Consider the following 16,005-nt stretch of genomic DNA (forward strand, 5'->3'; position numbering starts at 1 on the left):
TCTACTCAGAGCTGCCTTGGTCATGCTCAGAACCGCATTCCAGGCTCTCCAACCACCCCACAGGGAACCCAGGTTTCCCTTCACCAGGACCCATATTGAGGTCACCTCTACTCTGGAATCTACCTTCTGCTTGGAAAGTTGGGGCTGTGGCCCATTCTGCATCCTCTGGCCTCGCTCCCGCCTCCGCGTCTTTCAGGGTTGCTCGCGGTGGCCTGGCAGGCTCTCGGTCAAGTGCTCTCTGGCCTTTTCTCACACCCGCTAATGCGAGCTCGCGGAGGGCAGCTGTCCGTGCCGCGTCCATCTCCGCCTTGCGGCCGTTTGCCCGCCACCCTCCCGGTCAGCGCCCTCCAGTGTGAGCCCCTGACTCCGGAGGGGAAATGCCGAGCTTCGGACAGGTGCCCCACAGGCCCCCTTCCCCATAGAGCCACGCAGTCAACGCCCACACTCAGTCTCTTCCAGCTTCCCTCTTTCTTACTCTCCCTCTTGCCTGGAACATCAGGGGAAACACCCTTTTGTTGCCCTGAACATCTTTTCAGGAATCCACATGGGAGACTTTAACCTTCCTGTCGTGATTCTGAGAAGTCCACACCTCCCTTCTCTGTTTTTCTCGCTGCCGCCCCTCCCTCCATCTGAATGCCTCACTCACCCTGCAGAGCCACGTCTCGCCCACCGTTTGCATCCTTTACAATCATGGCAGAAAATACCTTTTTGCAATCCTACCCTCCTGAGCTACCTTCTGTTCACGGTAGGTGGAGGGCAGTGACATTGAAGGTGATTGCCCCTCTCACCGTCATCTGGAAGAATCCCCACCGTGGAGCATGGTGAACATTATGGTTAGGGCTGCATGTACTCCCATCACCTGCCCATCCTGCTCCTCCCACCAGATTGCCGTCTCCCCTCCCTCCTTCCCTCCAGATTTAATCTGAGGTTCAGTTCAGGTCTCCTCTCTTCTAAGAGTTCTTCCCTGACTACTCAGTTTCATCTCTGATGTCTGCAGTTTCCTCAAATGTTGCATCAACAATCACTGTGTCTATGGCATGAGGCTGCCTGGGTTGCCCTGTCCCTGCCCCCAACCTGTGCCAAGCACAGAACCAGATCTTCAGTAGAGACCTTCTAAGGTCAAGGCCAAGTAACAGTGACACCAAGAGGCTTTCTCTCCTAGAAACTCCAGACACCTAAGACCACCTGCCTCCCTGCCCAGCCCTGACACCAGTCGTTGAGAGGCACTGAGGTCTTGGTTCCTTTAAAATTCGCTGTGGTTTGCACTTACACTTTAGTGATAGCTCTTTGGTGCGCCTTGCCAGGAACCAGGCACTATTCTGAGCCCTTTTCATAGATTTACTCATCCACCAATACAGTGAGATGTAGGCATACTGTAGGTCCATTCTACAGTTGAAGAAATTGAGGCGATTGCTCAAAATCATGCGGCTCTAGTAAGCAGCAGAGCTGGGATTTAAACCCAGGCAACCTCACCCTAGAGCCCTTGCTTAAAGACATGATTCTCCTCTACCCATCGTTTTCGCATGTCCCCCCTCTCTGCCTTCTGCTGGGTGCCTTGCTCATGACCTTGGCCTGCCCAGACCCAGCGCTGGACTCCTGGGCTCGTCCAGTGTGGTGGGCAGGCTGGAGCAGGGTTGGGGGAGGAGTGGCAGCGGCCCAGTTCTTGCTGTCTTCTTGCCACAGATCTACAGAGCCTTCCAAACTGTGACGTAACAGCCTGTGCTAATGGTCTTGGAATTCAGGCCTCAGGCGCCATGGGAAGGTTCTGGGGCCCTGGTGGCCTGAGAGCCCCATCTGGGGGAAGGGGAGGCTGTGGGCAGCAGAGAGGAGGGTAGGGGCCAGAGGTGGGACCAGAGGAATGGGTCAGGCAGGAAGGCAGGGGCTGTGGAGGTACTTTGGGAGGGACTAGGGGAGCCTCTCCGAGGAGGCGGGTGACTAGGAGGGACTGTCACCCGCTCCTGTTTGCTTTGGACTGTAGAGGCCACGTGCTGTGAGCTGGAGTGTGTCTTGGCAAGAGGCCGCAGTGACAGAGCCTTCTGACCAGGGGAGGCCTGGCCCAGGGTGGCCTCCTTTCATTGTTCTTAAAGGCACAGCATGCCGTGGACAGCCTGCATTTCCCACATCTCTGGCCGCTCTCAGGGAGAAGCCTCAGATCTGCCCCAAGGTTATGGGAGGGGGATCAGGGCAGAAGCCGTCCCTTAAGGCTCAGCCTTGTGCCAGGTGTAGTGTGGCCAGGTGGGCAGGGCTGGTGACATGTGCCTAGCCAGGTCCCCTTCAGCCCCCTTCGTCCTCAGCATCTCCCCTACGTCCACCATTCAGTGCCCCCAGATTCTTCCTCCCCTCTTCCAAACCACTCCAAGGAAAGGACACGAGAATGCCCGGACATTTCACTCTCACGGAGGGGCCAAAGCCTGAGCCAAGCGTACATGGAGAATGGGGGCAGGTATTCGAGGCCTGGGACTGTGCCTCTGCTCCTGGCTCCTTCACCCCTTGCCCACCTGCACACGGAAGCCCTCGCATAGGCCTGGGCAGACAGTAGCACTGCACACACAGATACTCTGGGTTAGACCATGTGAAGGACCAGGCGGGGAAGAAAAGGCAGGCTCGGAGGTAACCTCAAGGCTGCTGTGTTCCAAACTCCGCCCAGTCTGTCTCATCCTGCCTGATATCCTCTGGGTGGGCGCCCAGGGCTAGTGGGAGGCAGCCCAGCCTTCTTGCTGGCCCCGGCGCCAGTGCACAGGTTGTGTCCGCGCCCATCTTGGGTGCCGTGCAGGGGGAGATAGAGGAGGAGAGCCTGCGTCCTGACTGTGGGCTGTTCTCTGCAGCGTCCCGATGCCTAGAACAGGGCTTGGCACGTGCCAGGTGCTCAGTAAAGGTTGGTTGTTGAGTACGCCGCGTGTCTTCAATACACCAGCCCAAGTGCACCACAGGATGCCAGGCAACCCTATGGGCAGCTCATTACTATTTTTTAATTAATTGACTAATTAATTAATTAATTACTTTGGCTGTGTTGGGTCTTCATTTCTGTGCGTGGGCTTTCTCTAGTTGCGGCGAGCGGGGGCCACTCTTCATCGTGGTGCGCGTGCCTCTCACTGTCGCGGGCTTTCTTGTTGCGGAGCACAGCCTCCAGATGCGCAGGCTCAGTAGTTGTGGCTCACGGGCTTAGTTGCTCCGTGGCACGTGGGATCTTCCCGGACCAGGGCTCGAACCCGTGTCCCCTGAATCGACAGGCAGATTCTCAACCACTGCGCCACCAGGCAAGCCCCCGGCTCATACTCTTGTGATAAGGAGGTCAGCCCTGTTCCCGGTCACCAGTGAGTACGTGGTGAAGCCAGGATCCAAACTGAGGTCTGTCTTGGAAGAGGGGCTAAGAGGTGCCTGTGGGCTGAATCCTGGGGTGAGCAGGCTGGGGAGACCTCATGGAGGACCTCGAAGGACCGGGGGAGTTTCAGAGGGAGAGGGAGGAGTGGGGTCCCCCTCCCCCACCAGCTGTCTTGTTCTACTCGGAGCCGTGACCTCAGAGGACTTTATTCACATCCTGATCGCATGCAGCTGGCCTCCTCTGGCCCTAATGAGCTCATTATCCATTCTCATTAAGGAGGCCATTGTGGCCTGGTCACCCTGGGGACAGCAGTGGCCTGGGAGTGCCCATCACTTCCTGCCACCCTTGGCCAGGCTCAGCCCCCTTCTAGAGAGGCTAAGGCCCCCAGTCCCTCTCCCAGGTCCTCCCATCCCCTCCATCTGTCTGTCTCTATTTCTGACTCCCTCCCCGCGCGCGCACGCGCGTGTGTCTGTGTGTCTGTCTGTGTGTGGTGTGTGTGTGTGTGTGTGTGTGTGTGTGTGTCCGTGCCTCACTCTCTTTCTAGCTCCACCCTTTCCACCCCAGTTAGAGTCCGTTTGAAAGGGCTTTGCAACTGACCCAGCAGCTAAGGACTACGCTCAGCCTGGACAGAGGGAAAAGCCCACCTTCTGGCCCAGAGCTTTGCCTGCTGTGGCTGAGGGGCTCCCTGCCCCACCTGGCGTGGGGAGTCCTCCAGCGCTGCCCTGAGCTGGAGGTGCTGGCCAGGCCACCCGGTGCTGCCTTCTCCCACCCTCGGCCCCTGAGCCACTGTGAGGTGGGTTTTAGTGCGTCCCGCTGAGCCGGTCGGATGCTGTGACAGGTGACCTTGCTGTCCTTTCTGGGCCTTTGCCTCCTGGAGAGGGCTGGGCCCTGGCCTATAGGCCAGCCTCGCCGAATGCTGTTCTTCTCTGGCACTGTGGACACGCGGTCCTCCCAGGAGAGGCCAGCGTGAGGCGGCTCTGGGGCGCTTGGCCAGTTCAGCTCCCAGACGCCGTCCCGGGCCCGGGGGCTTAGCCTGGGGCCACCAGAAGGATGCCTCCTCCTGTACGTCCAGCATCTGAGTGCTCCTGGACATCAGCTTGCAGTTTCCCATTCAAAAGAATGGACGTGGTAGCCCTCTCTTGCCCCGTCTGGGGGGCATCTCAGCATAAGGCACTCCAGCTGGGAAGACCTACCTGAGCAGTGGCCTGGCTGGCGCTGGTAGAGCATGGCTGCCGGGCTGGGGTGCCGGGGCGTGTAAGGGGCCTCCCAGCTAGCCCAGGCCCCTTGGGGGCTCCCCACCAACTCCTGTTCCACTAAGTCCTCTGCCCCCACAACAAAAAAGAGCCTGCTCCCCTCTTGCCTGGGAACCAGGGTTGACTTCTTGGGAAAAGGCCAAGTCTGGCAGCCTGTCGGGGAACAACTGCCCCCAGCTGGGCACAGGTGTGGCCACTTCGTCAGTCCAAAGCTCGGTCCTTTAGTAAAACCTTGCTGAATTTCCTTTCCCAAGAACGGAGGCTAGGAGGATAGAAGAGGAAGGGTAGCAGAGGCCAGCTTGGAGTTTGGATCCATCTTCCGAGGACATGAGACATTGTGAGACATTGTGGCTCAGGCCGGTCCCTGGGCATCCATGAGTGCCGGCCACCTTACCTCCCACGTCCTGTGGCTTTAATCCTTCGTTCAGTGAAGCTCATGGCTTCCATTTAATGGGTGCCTGCTGGTGTGCCAGACCCCACGCGCTGTTCTTTATCTCGTCCTCACGCTAGCCTGCGTGGTAGTCTTACCATTTTACAGATGGCGAAACCAAGGCTCAGAAAGGTTAAGTCACTTTCTTGAGGCCACAGAGCATGGAAGTGGCAAAGATGGGATTCAGAGTCGGATCTTTGGCTCCAGCACTTAGGCTCTGTGCCTCAGTTTCCTCATCTGCTGTTAGGCTTGCTGCAAGCTCAGCTCTGCCCTAAAGACAAAATAGACGAGATACTTAGAGTCCCAACAAGACTTATTCTCAGAGTGCACAAGCTGCTGTGAATTGTGGGGGTGATGCTTTGGATGCTATTGGGACTTGGGGGGTCAGTCAGGGAGGGCTTCCTAAAGGAGAAAGGAGGCTGCAGGACCTCTGTGCTGGGGAGCTGTGTGAGCTGAAGGACCGGAGCCAGGCCGAGGGGGCCCTGAGACATGTAGGGCAAGGAGGAGAACCCCAGGGACGTCTCCCCCTGGCCCCATTTCTCACCGTGTTTGCTATCATGCATTGCATCAGCTGAGAAAAGAGCAAGCCATATTGCAAAAGATAGCGCCTTCCGTTCTTCTGAAACCCCAGAAGACAGCCCCCAAATTCCATAGATATCAGTAAACACACACACACGTGAGTTCACCAAGCTGTATTGAGTACCTCCTGACACACTCCTTGGGCACACACACCACCTGGCCACCCATGGGTGCTGACTCTGTGAGTCTAGAATACCAAATACCCACCACCACCCTGATCAGAGCTCAGGGTTTTCAGCTCCGACTCTGTGCTAGGCCCCAAGCTAAGCTACTTATGTCTCATCTGTTCATTTCAACAACCTTGGGCGGTGGGCTCCATTTATTACTCCCATATCAGAGGGGAGACTGAGCTCATAAAGGTTTAGCAATTTCCCCCAGATCACACAGCTAGGAAGTTGCATGCCAGGACCTGAATTTGAGTCTGTCTGACCCTAGATTCCTAATTATTACCCTCTTCCTCCAGAGGATCCTCACCTGTAGACATAGACTCTCAAACCTGCGACTGGACTCATGGTGTTCGCACAGAAAGCAAACCCTCAGCGATGTGGACATGCCCACTCACAGGTGGCACATATATAAAGCACAAGGACTCAGGGACACTCGTTCTCAGGGAGTCACCCCTGAGCTCTTGCGTGCCACAGATGTGCACCTACTCCACTTCTTTGGTGGTTAAGAATATGGGTCGTGAAGCTGGACTGCTTGGTTTTGAGTCCAGCTCTGCGTCTTCCTAATTGTGATCTATTCTGCCTCAGTTTCCACATCTGTCAAGTGGGGATGATGACGATAGTAAAATGTAAGGTTCTTGAAGATGAAATCAGGTAATGTGTGTCATGTTAGCTCCTGACAGCGTGCTCTTCTCAGCGTCTGACTGTAATCATATCATGTGATGCACGTACAGACACACCTCTGTTCCAGGTGCACAGGCAGCCGTCCACGCGTGTGTGTGGACAGAACCTACCTCCCCCTATGTGCTCTGCAGGCATGAGGACACAGTGTGTGCTGGAGGGGAGCCTGGGAGCCCCGAGGGCTGGCTGACGCCTGAGTCCTCTTGGCCAGCTAGGCTGCCCCCACGGTGGGAGCCCCGAGGGCTGGCTGACGCCTGAGTCCTCTTGGCCAGCTAGGCTGCCCCCACGGTGGTTCAGGCTCTAATTGCTCCTTGGTGGAGCAGCGGTGACCTTGGTCAGGAGCCCCAGTTGCAGCATTTGACGTCTGAGCTGCTGGCATCTGGGAGAGGCCTGTCAGCAGCTGTGGGTGGGTGCCGGCCCCGGGAGCCTCCCCCAGAGGCCCAACTGTGTGACTCACGCCAGGGCTCCCAGGAGGTCTGCGCGTAGCTAGGTAGGCACCTCTGCCCCTGTTCAGCCACGCCTGCCTGGGCGGTGACTGAGCCTGTCCACCTTTGCTTTGCGGAGGTGCCTACAGCCCAGCCAGTGGCAAGCTCTTCTCTGCAGGGCCTGGTGCAGGAGGGACCTGAGACTCGAAGCCACACAGCCCAGCTCTGCGTGTGTCAGGGCTGGAGTGGAAGTCCAGGCCAGTGTTCTCGGGCAAGGTCGGCAGGTCCACAAAGCCGTGAGGATGGTTGAGAGTCTCAGCCCCAAGTCTTGGGAGTGCAGCAGGAGAATAGGATCCTAAGTTGCTGCCCTGGGGTGCGATGGTCACAGGCAGCCAGTAATGTGGCCCACGCTCCATAAAACTTGTGGTGCAACAGAGATTTTGAGGTGGGAAGGACTCAGAGACAGCCCTGGCACCTCCAAGGGGCACCCAGGTGGTGTGAGGCACAGACCATCGTGCCGCCCTGCCCATTGGGCACCTCGGCCACACTCTGGGCCTCTCAGCAAGTCCCTGCCCAGCTCACCCTGAGTGCCAGGCCTATGCAACAGAGGTAGGAGGAGGGCCAGCCCTGCCCTGCCCCTGGGAGATTCTCTGCACAGACAAGTCCAGATCCATCCCTCCATCACCGATCTCTGGCTCCTGGGGGGAGGGAGAGAGCAGAAAGTACATGGAAGGTTCCCAAAGGGTGAAGTTAGGAGGGAAGGGAAACGATGCCACCAGCAGAAAAGAGCCCTAAATCCTGGGATTATGAGGCCCTTGGGAGCCAAGGAGAAAGGTCCATGCAGGGCCCTGGTCTGGAGATGGCCATGGCAAGAGGTCAGGAGAGGGGACAGCAAGAGGTCAGCAGGCTGGTGGGCTTGCTTCACACGTGTGAGGACACAGACAAGCTTGGATGGGACTGATGGAGAAATGCCCTGCAAGCCCTCCTGGTACCCATGGCGGGACTTGCCTCCTTCACCTCTGCTGAGGATGACTTTGGAGCCCAGATTCCAGAAGTAGAGAGAGGGCTTAGGAGACAGTCAGCCCAGCCGTCCAGGAGATCACCAAGTCGCCTTCTTTCCTGGGAAGCCATGGGGTCACACAAGGAAAGGAAAGACTGTGCTCCCACTGAGACAGCAAGTAGGTTGTTTCAGAGGGTGGAGTTGGCGGTGGACACACCTTGGTGTAGAAAGAGAGGCTGAGAGGGTCTGGGCATGGGAGAGATCTTGGCAAATCCTCCACGAGACACATGCATCCAAGCTCCACGGTTTCTCCAGGCACATCCCTGTTCTGTCTGATGACGATAAGGTCCCTGGCCCCAGCCTGGGCCCATCCTGGGGAAACCCTCTCCTGGGAAGAAGAGCTTCCCTTTGAGACTAGACCTTCAGGGTACTTCCTTGGCCTACCGGGACTTGGCTTGGCTTTGGAGGCTGGAACTGGTCTTTCATCTCCCCGGACACAGTTTGGGGAGGGTCTGGAGGGTGTGGTAACCAAAACCTTTGAGCTTTTGGCATTGGGACCTGGACCTGGGCAGGCATGTGAGAGCCTCAGCCTTCCAGACCCTCCCAAAAGTGACTCCAAGTTGGGAATTGTGGTGCCTGCTCTTTGGGGCTCTTGGAGCTTATCCTGTGAGCGGGAGGTCGGGGAGGGACCGCTGACCCAGAGTGGCTCAGAGGGCTTCATCCTTACGTGCCAAAATCTGTGGTGGCAGGTGCCCAGTGGGCTTGGGTTTTGTTCTCCAGACTTGACTCATGATGGTGGACCTTCGATTATGAACCTTGCTGATTGCTGGGTACGGGTGGCATTAGTGAGTGAGTGAAACCCGCTCTGGCTCAGGTGAACAGCCCAGGAAGGTCACTGGCTCACTGTAATTAGCAAGTCCAACAGGGCAGTCTAGCTTTAGCACACCTGCGCCCCAGGGGCAAGTGATGGTCAAGGCTGACTTTCTCCATCTCCTGACTTTGTTTTATTGACTTAACCCTCAGGACGTCTCTTCCCACACACCCCTGCGATTCCTGGTTAACGTGGGATTTAGGGTTCAGGTCGCCAGAGCACCCATGTCGGTTCCTGGAAAAGCCCCTGAACCATTACAGTGTCCGGGGAAGTGCAGACCAGTCAGAACGACTCCTGTGGCCTAGGAGGCAGGGCCGCAGGGCAGGAGCCTCTGCGAGGTCGGGAGCTCCGTCCCGTGACCTCCAGTCGGGCTCTGTGAAAGAACACTGGGCCCGGGGCCTCTTGGCACAGACTGTTGGGATTCCTGAGAGTGTTCCCGCAGAGCCTGCGAGAAGGGGAGAAGGCATCCCAGGCAGAGACCCCTCTGGCTTCTTTGGAGTCTCTCATTCACAGCCTCCTGAGTAGCTGTGCCGCTGTGGCCTGGGCGTCAGGGAGGATGGCGGTGCTGCCCCAGGCAGGTAGGCCCAGAGGGTGCACGTGGCCGTGGGTGTTGTGAAGGTGGCCCACACCCATCCCACTTGGGGAAGGACAAGGGAATTGACCTGAATCTGGCAGAGGGAGGGAAAGAAGGCATCTATCCCAGGTTCCGGAGGGGCAGTGACCAAGCTAAGGGCTGGACCACAGAAGTCCAGACCGTTGTCTGAGACTTTCTCTTTAACTTTTTTTTTTGAAGACTTTGGTTTTTTTAGAGCAGTTTAAGTTCCCAGGAAAATTGAGTGGAAGGTACCGAGGTGTCTCACATACACCTGCCCGCACACATGCACAGCCTGCCCCATCCTCAACCCCCTGCACCAGAGTGGTGCACTTGTTACAACTGATGAACCTGCACTGACACATCCTAGTCACCCAGAGTCCCTAGTTTACATTAGGGTTCGCTCTTGGTGCTAGACGTTCTGTGGGTGTGGACAAACGTATAAGGACATGTATCCAACGTTATGGTATCACACAGCTGTCATGGTGTTTCATAGGTTTTGCAGAGCTGCTCGCAGAGTGTTGTGGAACTTCCTGGAAAGGGTGGGGTGCAGTGGGCATTTAAGACTAGACCACAGGCTGTTTGCTCTCCTAGGCCTGTGACGTGGGGCATCAGAAGTTGAAGACCTAAGTGCTGACCCTAGGTGTGGAGGTCCTGTGCAGTGGTGGGACTTTTGTCCTCCGTCCGTCTCCACTGCTGTCACAGCAGCCCCCAGGCAGCCTCCACCACCTCCCAGGGCTAAGCCCAGCTGGGAGCGCCTGGAGGTCCCCTTGTGCCCCTCCTCGGGCAGCTACTCACTGCTGTGGCCACGTGGTGATGGGGCCTCAGTGCTGGCCAGGGAGGAACTCTGGGGTCTCCTGACAGGCTACAGTCCAGGTTTGGAAATGCTGAGCTCTGTCATGGACAGAAAAGAGAACTTGTGCCACCAAGTTTGGAGTACTTTGCTCAGCGTTTGTTTGAATGATGAATGAACAAGCCAGCAAAGGGGAAAGAAAATGAATGAGGCGTTATCACTTGGCCACAACCCTCAAGGGTCACTCAAGGGTGTGGTGCCCACTTACTGCGATTGAGTTGTCAACATACCGAAGGGCAGCTGTGAGTAGCACTGATGTGAAAATACCACTGACCGGAGGTGGGAAGCAGGAGCAGTGACCATTAGAACGTATCTGTGAGGCCTTTACCCCCTGGTGCCTTTAAAAGCAGAGAAAGTGGTGCAACTCCGGGTCACGCCGGTGGTCCTAGTGGGCTTGAAGGACCCTACACCATCTCTGTGTTTGGTCAGAGCTCCCGTGACCTTTCCTGCAAGGTAACTTTCACGTGTTGGGCATATCATTGTGTCGATTTCATTTTCAGGTTTTTTTGTTATCAGATGTCTGTGTGAGTGGATGGTGGTCCATCAGGCCCTCTTCTCAGGGAGCGTGTTGCTTTCTTCTTTCTCAGCGAGGAGCCTGGGCTCCAGGAGGCTGGAGGTGGGCAAGACGTTTGCCAGGCACCCAGGCGGTGTGGCTCTGCACCCTCCCCTCCACGCTGCTCCTTCCCTCCTCGTCCTGGCCCCGTCCACCTCTGCCATCTGCTGGGCTCTCATGGCTGCTCTCCCGTCCCCACTGCAGGCTGGTGGTTCGTGAGCACCTCTGAGGAACAGGGCTGGGTCCCTGCCACCTACCTGGAGGCCCAGAATGGTACTCGGGACGACTCAGATATCAACACCTCCAAGACTGGGGAAGGTAAGCTCCTGTGGGTTCAAGGGGTCGGGGAGATGATGCAACTTTCCCACCCTTCTCCCTAAGACCATCAGAAGCTCTAAAACGATATGGATCATGTTTCCCCCCCTGCGTCTCCCAGGATCCCGTGTCACTGAGGCCAACCCACAGGCTCACCTCCTGTGCCAGGTCTGTCCTTACTGGTCCCACATGGGGCTAAAATTAGAGGGGAGATTCCCGTGGGGTGTGGATCTCAGGCTTTGGCAACTTTGGGGCAGAGATTGGGGAGAACGGCTTTAGGGCTGGTCCCTCTCCCCACCAGCAGGCCTGGGTTCCTCTGGGGGTCCCCACAGAGATCCACCTTTGCCCCCCTCACCCCACACTGTGCTCTCTGCGACAGGGACGACCCCAAAGGGACTTTGTGCACACAACTTCCTGCCGTGTACAGCCTGTTCAGAGGCTTCTCTTCCAGGTGCCTCTTATCCCGGTCAGGGGTGCAGACGTGGAGGGCAGGTCTGTGAATCATTTCTCAGTGTTGCAGGAACCCAGGGATGGCTCCAGCCCTGCACCGTCAGCCTCTCTCATTAGCTCTGACCTGGTGAGGTTTTTCTGGGGTTTTCTCCAGTGCATTTCAAGGAGCCTCCCCTCCTCCCAACCCCAGCCAGCACTGGCCTGCTCAGCCTATCCGTGGACTTGGGTATTCCCCAGAGCGGGCTGCCAGAGCCCGGCGAGTCTGAGCCACCCTGTTCCCGGCTGCCTGCTCCTAGTCGCTTCCAAGCCTCCCTTATTCTGGCAGCGGGAACGCTTGCCCTAACGGTCAGTGGAGACCGTCCAAATGGGCACATCTGAGAGCCAGGGGGATGCGTGCCTGCCACCCAGGGCTCAGGCCACCTCCAGGCCTGCCCCTGCCCCACCCCCCATTCCACACTGCCCAGGCCAGAATAAGCGGCCTGCCAAGCCCCAGCTCCGTCTTCATCCTTCCCGCAAATGTCGGTTACTCGGCAGGCAGTCGGAGCCCCGCCCTTCCTCCCATGTAAATGCTGTATTTCAGTCCCTTGACCAGTACTGCAGCCCCTGCAGTGCATGTCTGCCTTGTGACAGGTTTCCAGAGACCAGGCCCCATTGAGAAGGGCTGGCATGTTCAGGCCAGGTGCTCGGCCTTTCCTGGCTGCTCCCCGAGCCCAGGGGCTGAGCCTGTCCCCCATCTCATCTCTGGTTCCCTCGCACCTCTGCAGCGGTGCAGGGTCGTAGCTCCTGAGCTGGGTCCGGTCTGTTTTGTCTGCAGTCACCAGGCCTCACCTCCTATCCAGTTCCACCTTCTGGGGGGTATCCCAGGGCTTTTCAGAAATAACAATCCCTAGAGTGTACTGAGGTCTCACTCACTCCTAGGTGTCTGCCCTGGTACTTGAAATGCCCTCACCACCCTCGGGAGGCTCTGTCATCATCTCCATTTTCCAGATGCAGGAACTGAGGCTGCAAATATTTAGATATGTATTTGTCCTCATAAGGCTTGAGCCCTGGTCGGCCTCCTCCGCCAGTGGTCTTCCCACCGTGCCGCATGCCTCTCCGTGAAGCATTTTCTTGTGAGCAATTCTAGGAGGGTGTATGTGTGTCTGTGTGTGTGGAATTGGAGCCCCACCTGAAAAGGTGACGCCAAGAGAGTCAGAGTGGAGACGTCAGGTAGATGCTGGAGGACCAGGACACCAAGTGGGTAGGAAGGAGCCTGAGAGGTGCGTGGGCAGTGACGCCGCCAGGCTGGTTTGAAGAGAGATTGGGTGCTTTGCACAGAACAAGCAGTAACAGGTTATAGAGAATTTTGACCTCGATGGAGTAAGAACCAGGCAGCCAGTGGAGGTTCTGCCTTCAAGCAGGGGCGGGGGCGGGTGTGTGTGTGCGCGTGCGCGTGTATGCTCAGGGTGAACCTCCTGATGAGAGGTTCCTCTGCACACTTTGATAGGACCTGTGTGCCAGCACCCCTGGCAACATTTGGGCAGCTGTGAGTCCCATCGTCACATCGTGGGCATCTCCCCGCAGCTGTACAGAAGGGCTCAGGACTCAGTACCCCAGCCCAAGGCCCAACAGCTGTGGTGTGTCCGCCAGTCTCTGCACGGGCAGCCATGTGGCTAAGAGATCAGCCCACCCTGGTCCCGTCTCTGGCCATCTCTACCCCAGCCCTGTTGCCATCCCATTGTAGGTCCCCTGAGCTCTACAGGCAGAAATTGGAAGCCTTCGTCCCATCAGAGCTTCCCTAACAGCTCATGCTCCATTGCTTCAGGAAGAAAAGAGGCTGTTTCGGTTTATTTCTGTCATCAGATGTTCTGGCATATGTTCATGTTTCTCCTGAAGCCAGGTGTGCTGTGGAGAATGCAGAAACGTTTCAGTAGGGGGCAGGAAGGCCGAGGTGGAGGCTGAGACCCCCTTGTCCACTGCTGATGAGGAGGGTCCAGGCCCGACGATGGCAGGGTGCTTCCGTGAGGAGCATCGCCTCAGAGGTGAGGAAGCGGAGGCCTGGAGGGGTGTCACCTCCACGGAGTCCCCGGAGCAGTTAGTGGCAGAGCCAAGCCCCAAACCTGGGTCTCTGCCTGTGCCCTGCGCCCTGCAGCCACCGGCAATGACCTGCCTTTCTCCCTGGGCTGGCATTGGCCCCAGGGTCCAGGCATTCTCCACTGTTGGTGCCTAAAGGGCGCAGGGTCTAGAGTCCAGGCTCCAGAGCCAGACTGCGTGGATTTGCGTGCTGCCTTGACGCTCAGGTGTGTGACTCAGAGGGTTCCTGAACACCCCTGTGCCTCTGGCCTCCCATTTCTAGAATGGGGAGAGTGCCAGCTACGTGGGGCTTTTGTGAGGCTCCAGTGAGATGGTCTTGGTACCTGGTTTAAACCGGGTAAATGTCACTTACTGCTAGGGTGGCCCCAGGCGGGGCATCAGCTGAAGTGAAGCTCCTCTGCTCACAGAGAAACCAGGTGGACGCACCCGCAGGAGGTCAGCTGTCCAGGTTCCTCCCAGTCTGACCTCACACAGGACCTCATCTCCATTCCACAGAGCCTGTCCAGTCCCTGTCTTATTTCACGCCAGGGCAGGTGGTGTCAACCCCAAAGACAGATGAGGAAACAGAGGTTTAGGGAGGGATGGCAGCCTGCCAGGGTGACACAGTAACCTGGCAGTGCAGCCTGGATTGAATCCATACCCCTAACCTTTTGTCCAGGCCTCCTGCTTACAAGAAGCAGGTCAAACAGGCTACTCTTCTCCCTCTGGAAAAATAAGTACTTCCCAGGAGCCCCTGGTGGGATGTGGCTCAGTTGTGTCAGGGCAGTTTGACTCTTAAGTGCTGGCCTCCCTCCCCCAGACCTGGGCAGCCTGGCACCCTCCTTCTGCAGTGCCAGGAGGTGGGGGCCCCTGATGCACCTGGGCGTCCCATAGGAAGGCGGGGGGCACGTGGAGCTGGTCCATAGCAGTCAGAGGACCTGTGCAGATGAGAGGAGTGTGGAGCCGTGAAAAGCTGGGCGGCAGGGCCTCCGTTGTCAGAAACAGTGGGTAGCATGTGGGGAGGGAACAGACCAAGGCCTGTGGCATCCTACTGTGTGTGCTTCACCCAGCAACATTTCTGAAGGATCAGCCCCATGCCAGGCTCCGTGCCAGGCCCTGGGGATGCAGAGATGCAGAGTCTTAGCCCTCAACAGACTTGATCCACTGGGGGTGACTGAAAAAGCAAAGACATAAACCAACCCAGGATGGTGAGAGTTATAAGCCCCCCAAGGAAGAGACCCCAAGTCTCTGCTGGGCACATTTATTCTTCCACCCGCAGTGCCTGACTCGTGGTGGCAGGTTCACAAGCAGGACTTGCTGAGTGAGTGGGGGCAGGGGAACAGGTGGATGTGAGCCCTGGTGGAGAGTGGGGCACACCCTCCTGGGAACCATCACTGCCCAGCAATGGTGGGAGCCATGTCCTCCCCCTAGGGCCGCAACCAAGGGTCGTCCTTGCACTGGGCTGGAGCCAAGGCTCCTCCTCCCCTCTCAGCTGCTGGGATTCTAAATTCCTAGCCCCTCCCAGGCTCGGGGGCATAACCCATGCAATGTGGCTTTGGTTGAGTTATTCCCCACCTGCCAGCGCCGCCACTGGTCAGATCCGCGCCCCTCCAGCAGGCATGTACCGCCGGGGCTCAGTCCAGGCGGTGAAGACCTGGGGATGCGAACCTTCCCCGCCTCCATCCCTTCCCCACCCATCCCATCTCATCCTCATGTCCATTCTCTCCGCCGGTTCCCGTCGGCTGTGTGTTCCATCGCTATCTCCCACACCAGTGTCCAAGAGACGCAAGGCCCATCTGCGGCGCCTGGATCGCCGGTGGACCCTGGGCGGGATGGTCAACAGGCAGCACAGCCGAGGTGACGATGCGGGCCAGCTTCTCCTCACCCACAGCTGCTGCCTCTCTCTCTTTCACTAACACTTCTCCTCTTTCCCGGGCTCTGCCTCTCTCTGCCCTGTGGCCTCCTTACCCAGATGCACCAGACAGACTTTCCTCTCACCTACTCTAGCTGGCGGTGGGGTGGGGGGGTTGGGGGGGCGGGAGGGGGGCGCAGGGGCCGCTTGGGAATCGGGGTGACAATGGGGGCAGCTCTGTCTTTGGCCAGCGTCCTGGGGGCAGGGGTCATGGGACTTAGGACAGGATTATGGGGGCAGCTGGACTCTAAGAAAGGCCACATTTACCCTGAAGCTTCAGATTGAGAGAACTGAGCGTGTTTGGGTCTCTGCCTGGGCCGTCCCCTCACCCCTGCCCTTCATTGCCTCCCTCCTCTGAGAAAGGGTTCCCTTGGCCAGAGCTATTCTAGCAATTACTTAGGGACAGAGTAGGAAGAAGGAGCAGCTCACAATCTCCTCATTCAGCCAGCTCCAGGGAAACTAGAGAAGGAGAAAAATCCAGACACAGCCGGGCCCCAGGGCACAGCCTCAACAAGTTCTGATGGTGGGGTCAGGTCCAGCTGGGGCTCCAGCA

At 57.7% G+C, this 16,005-nt stretch overlaps 1 protein-coding gene across 13 annotated transcripts in view; it reads left to right on the plus strand.

The window, feature by feature from the left end:
* The window catches only part of SH3PXD2A (SH3 and PX domains 2A), a 247,292-nt gene that overhangs the window by 197,815 nt on the left and 33,472 nt on the right, over positions 1-16,005 (plus strand). For 11 of the 13 annotated variants that reach the window (XR_010935765.1, XR_010935767.1, XR_010935766.1 and 8 more), the window contains 2 exons: positions 10,928-11,041; positions 15,314-15,397. Coding sequence is in view for 6 of the 13 variants with exons in the window: in XM_067709493.1 (XP_067565594.1) it covers positions 10,928-11,041; positions 15,314-15,397 (198 nt within the window). In the remaining 7 variants the exon portion in view is untranslated. The remainder of the gene's footprint in view (positions 1-10,927; positions 11,042-15,313; positions 15,398-16,005) is intronic. The other 2 variants (XM_067709494.1, XM_067709489.1) reach the window with 1 other exon arrangement.

This window comes from Pseudorca crassidens, chromosome 16 (genome assembly GCF_039906515.1).
Source record: "Pseudorca crassidens isolate mPseCra1 chromosome 16, mPseCra1.hap1, whole genome shotgun sequence".
Taxonomy (NCBI): Eukaryota; Metazoa; Chordata; class Mammalia; order Artiodactyla; family Delphinidae; genus Pseudorca; species Pseudorca crassidens.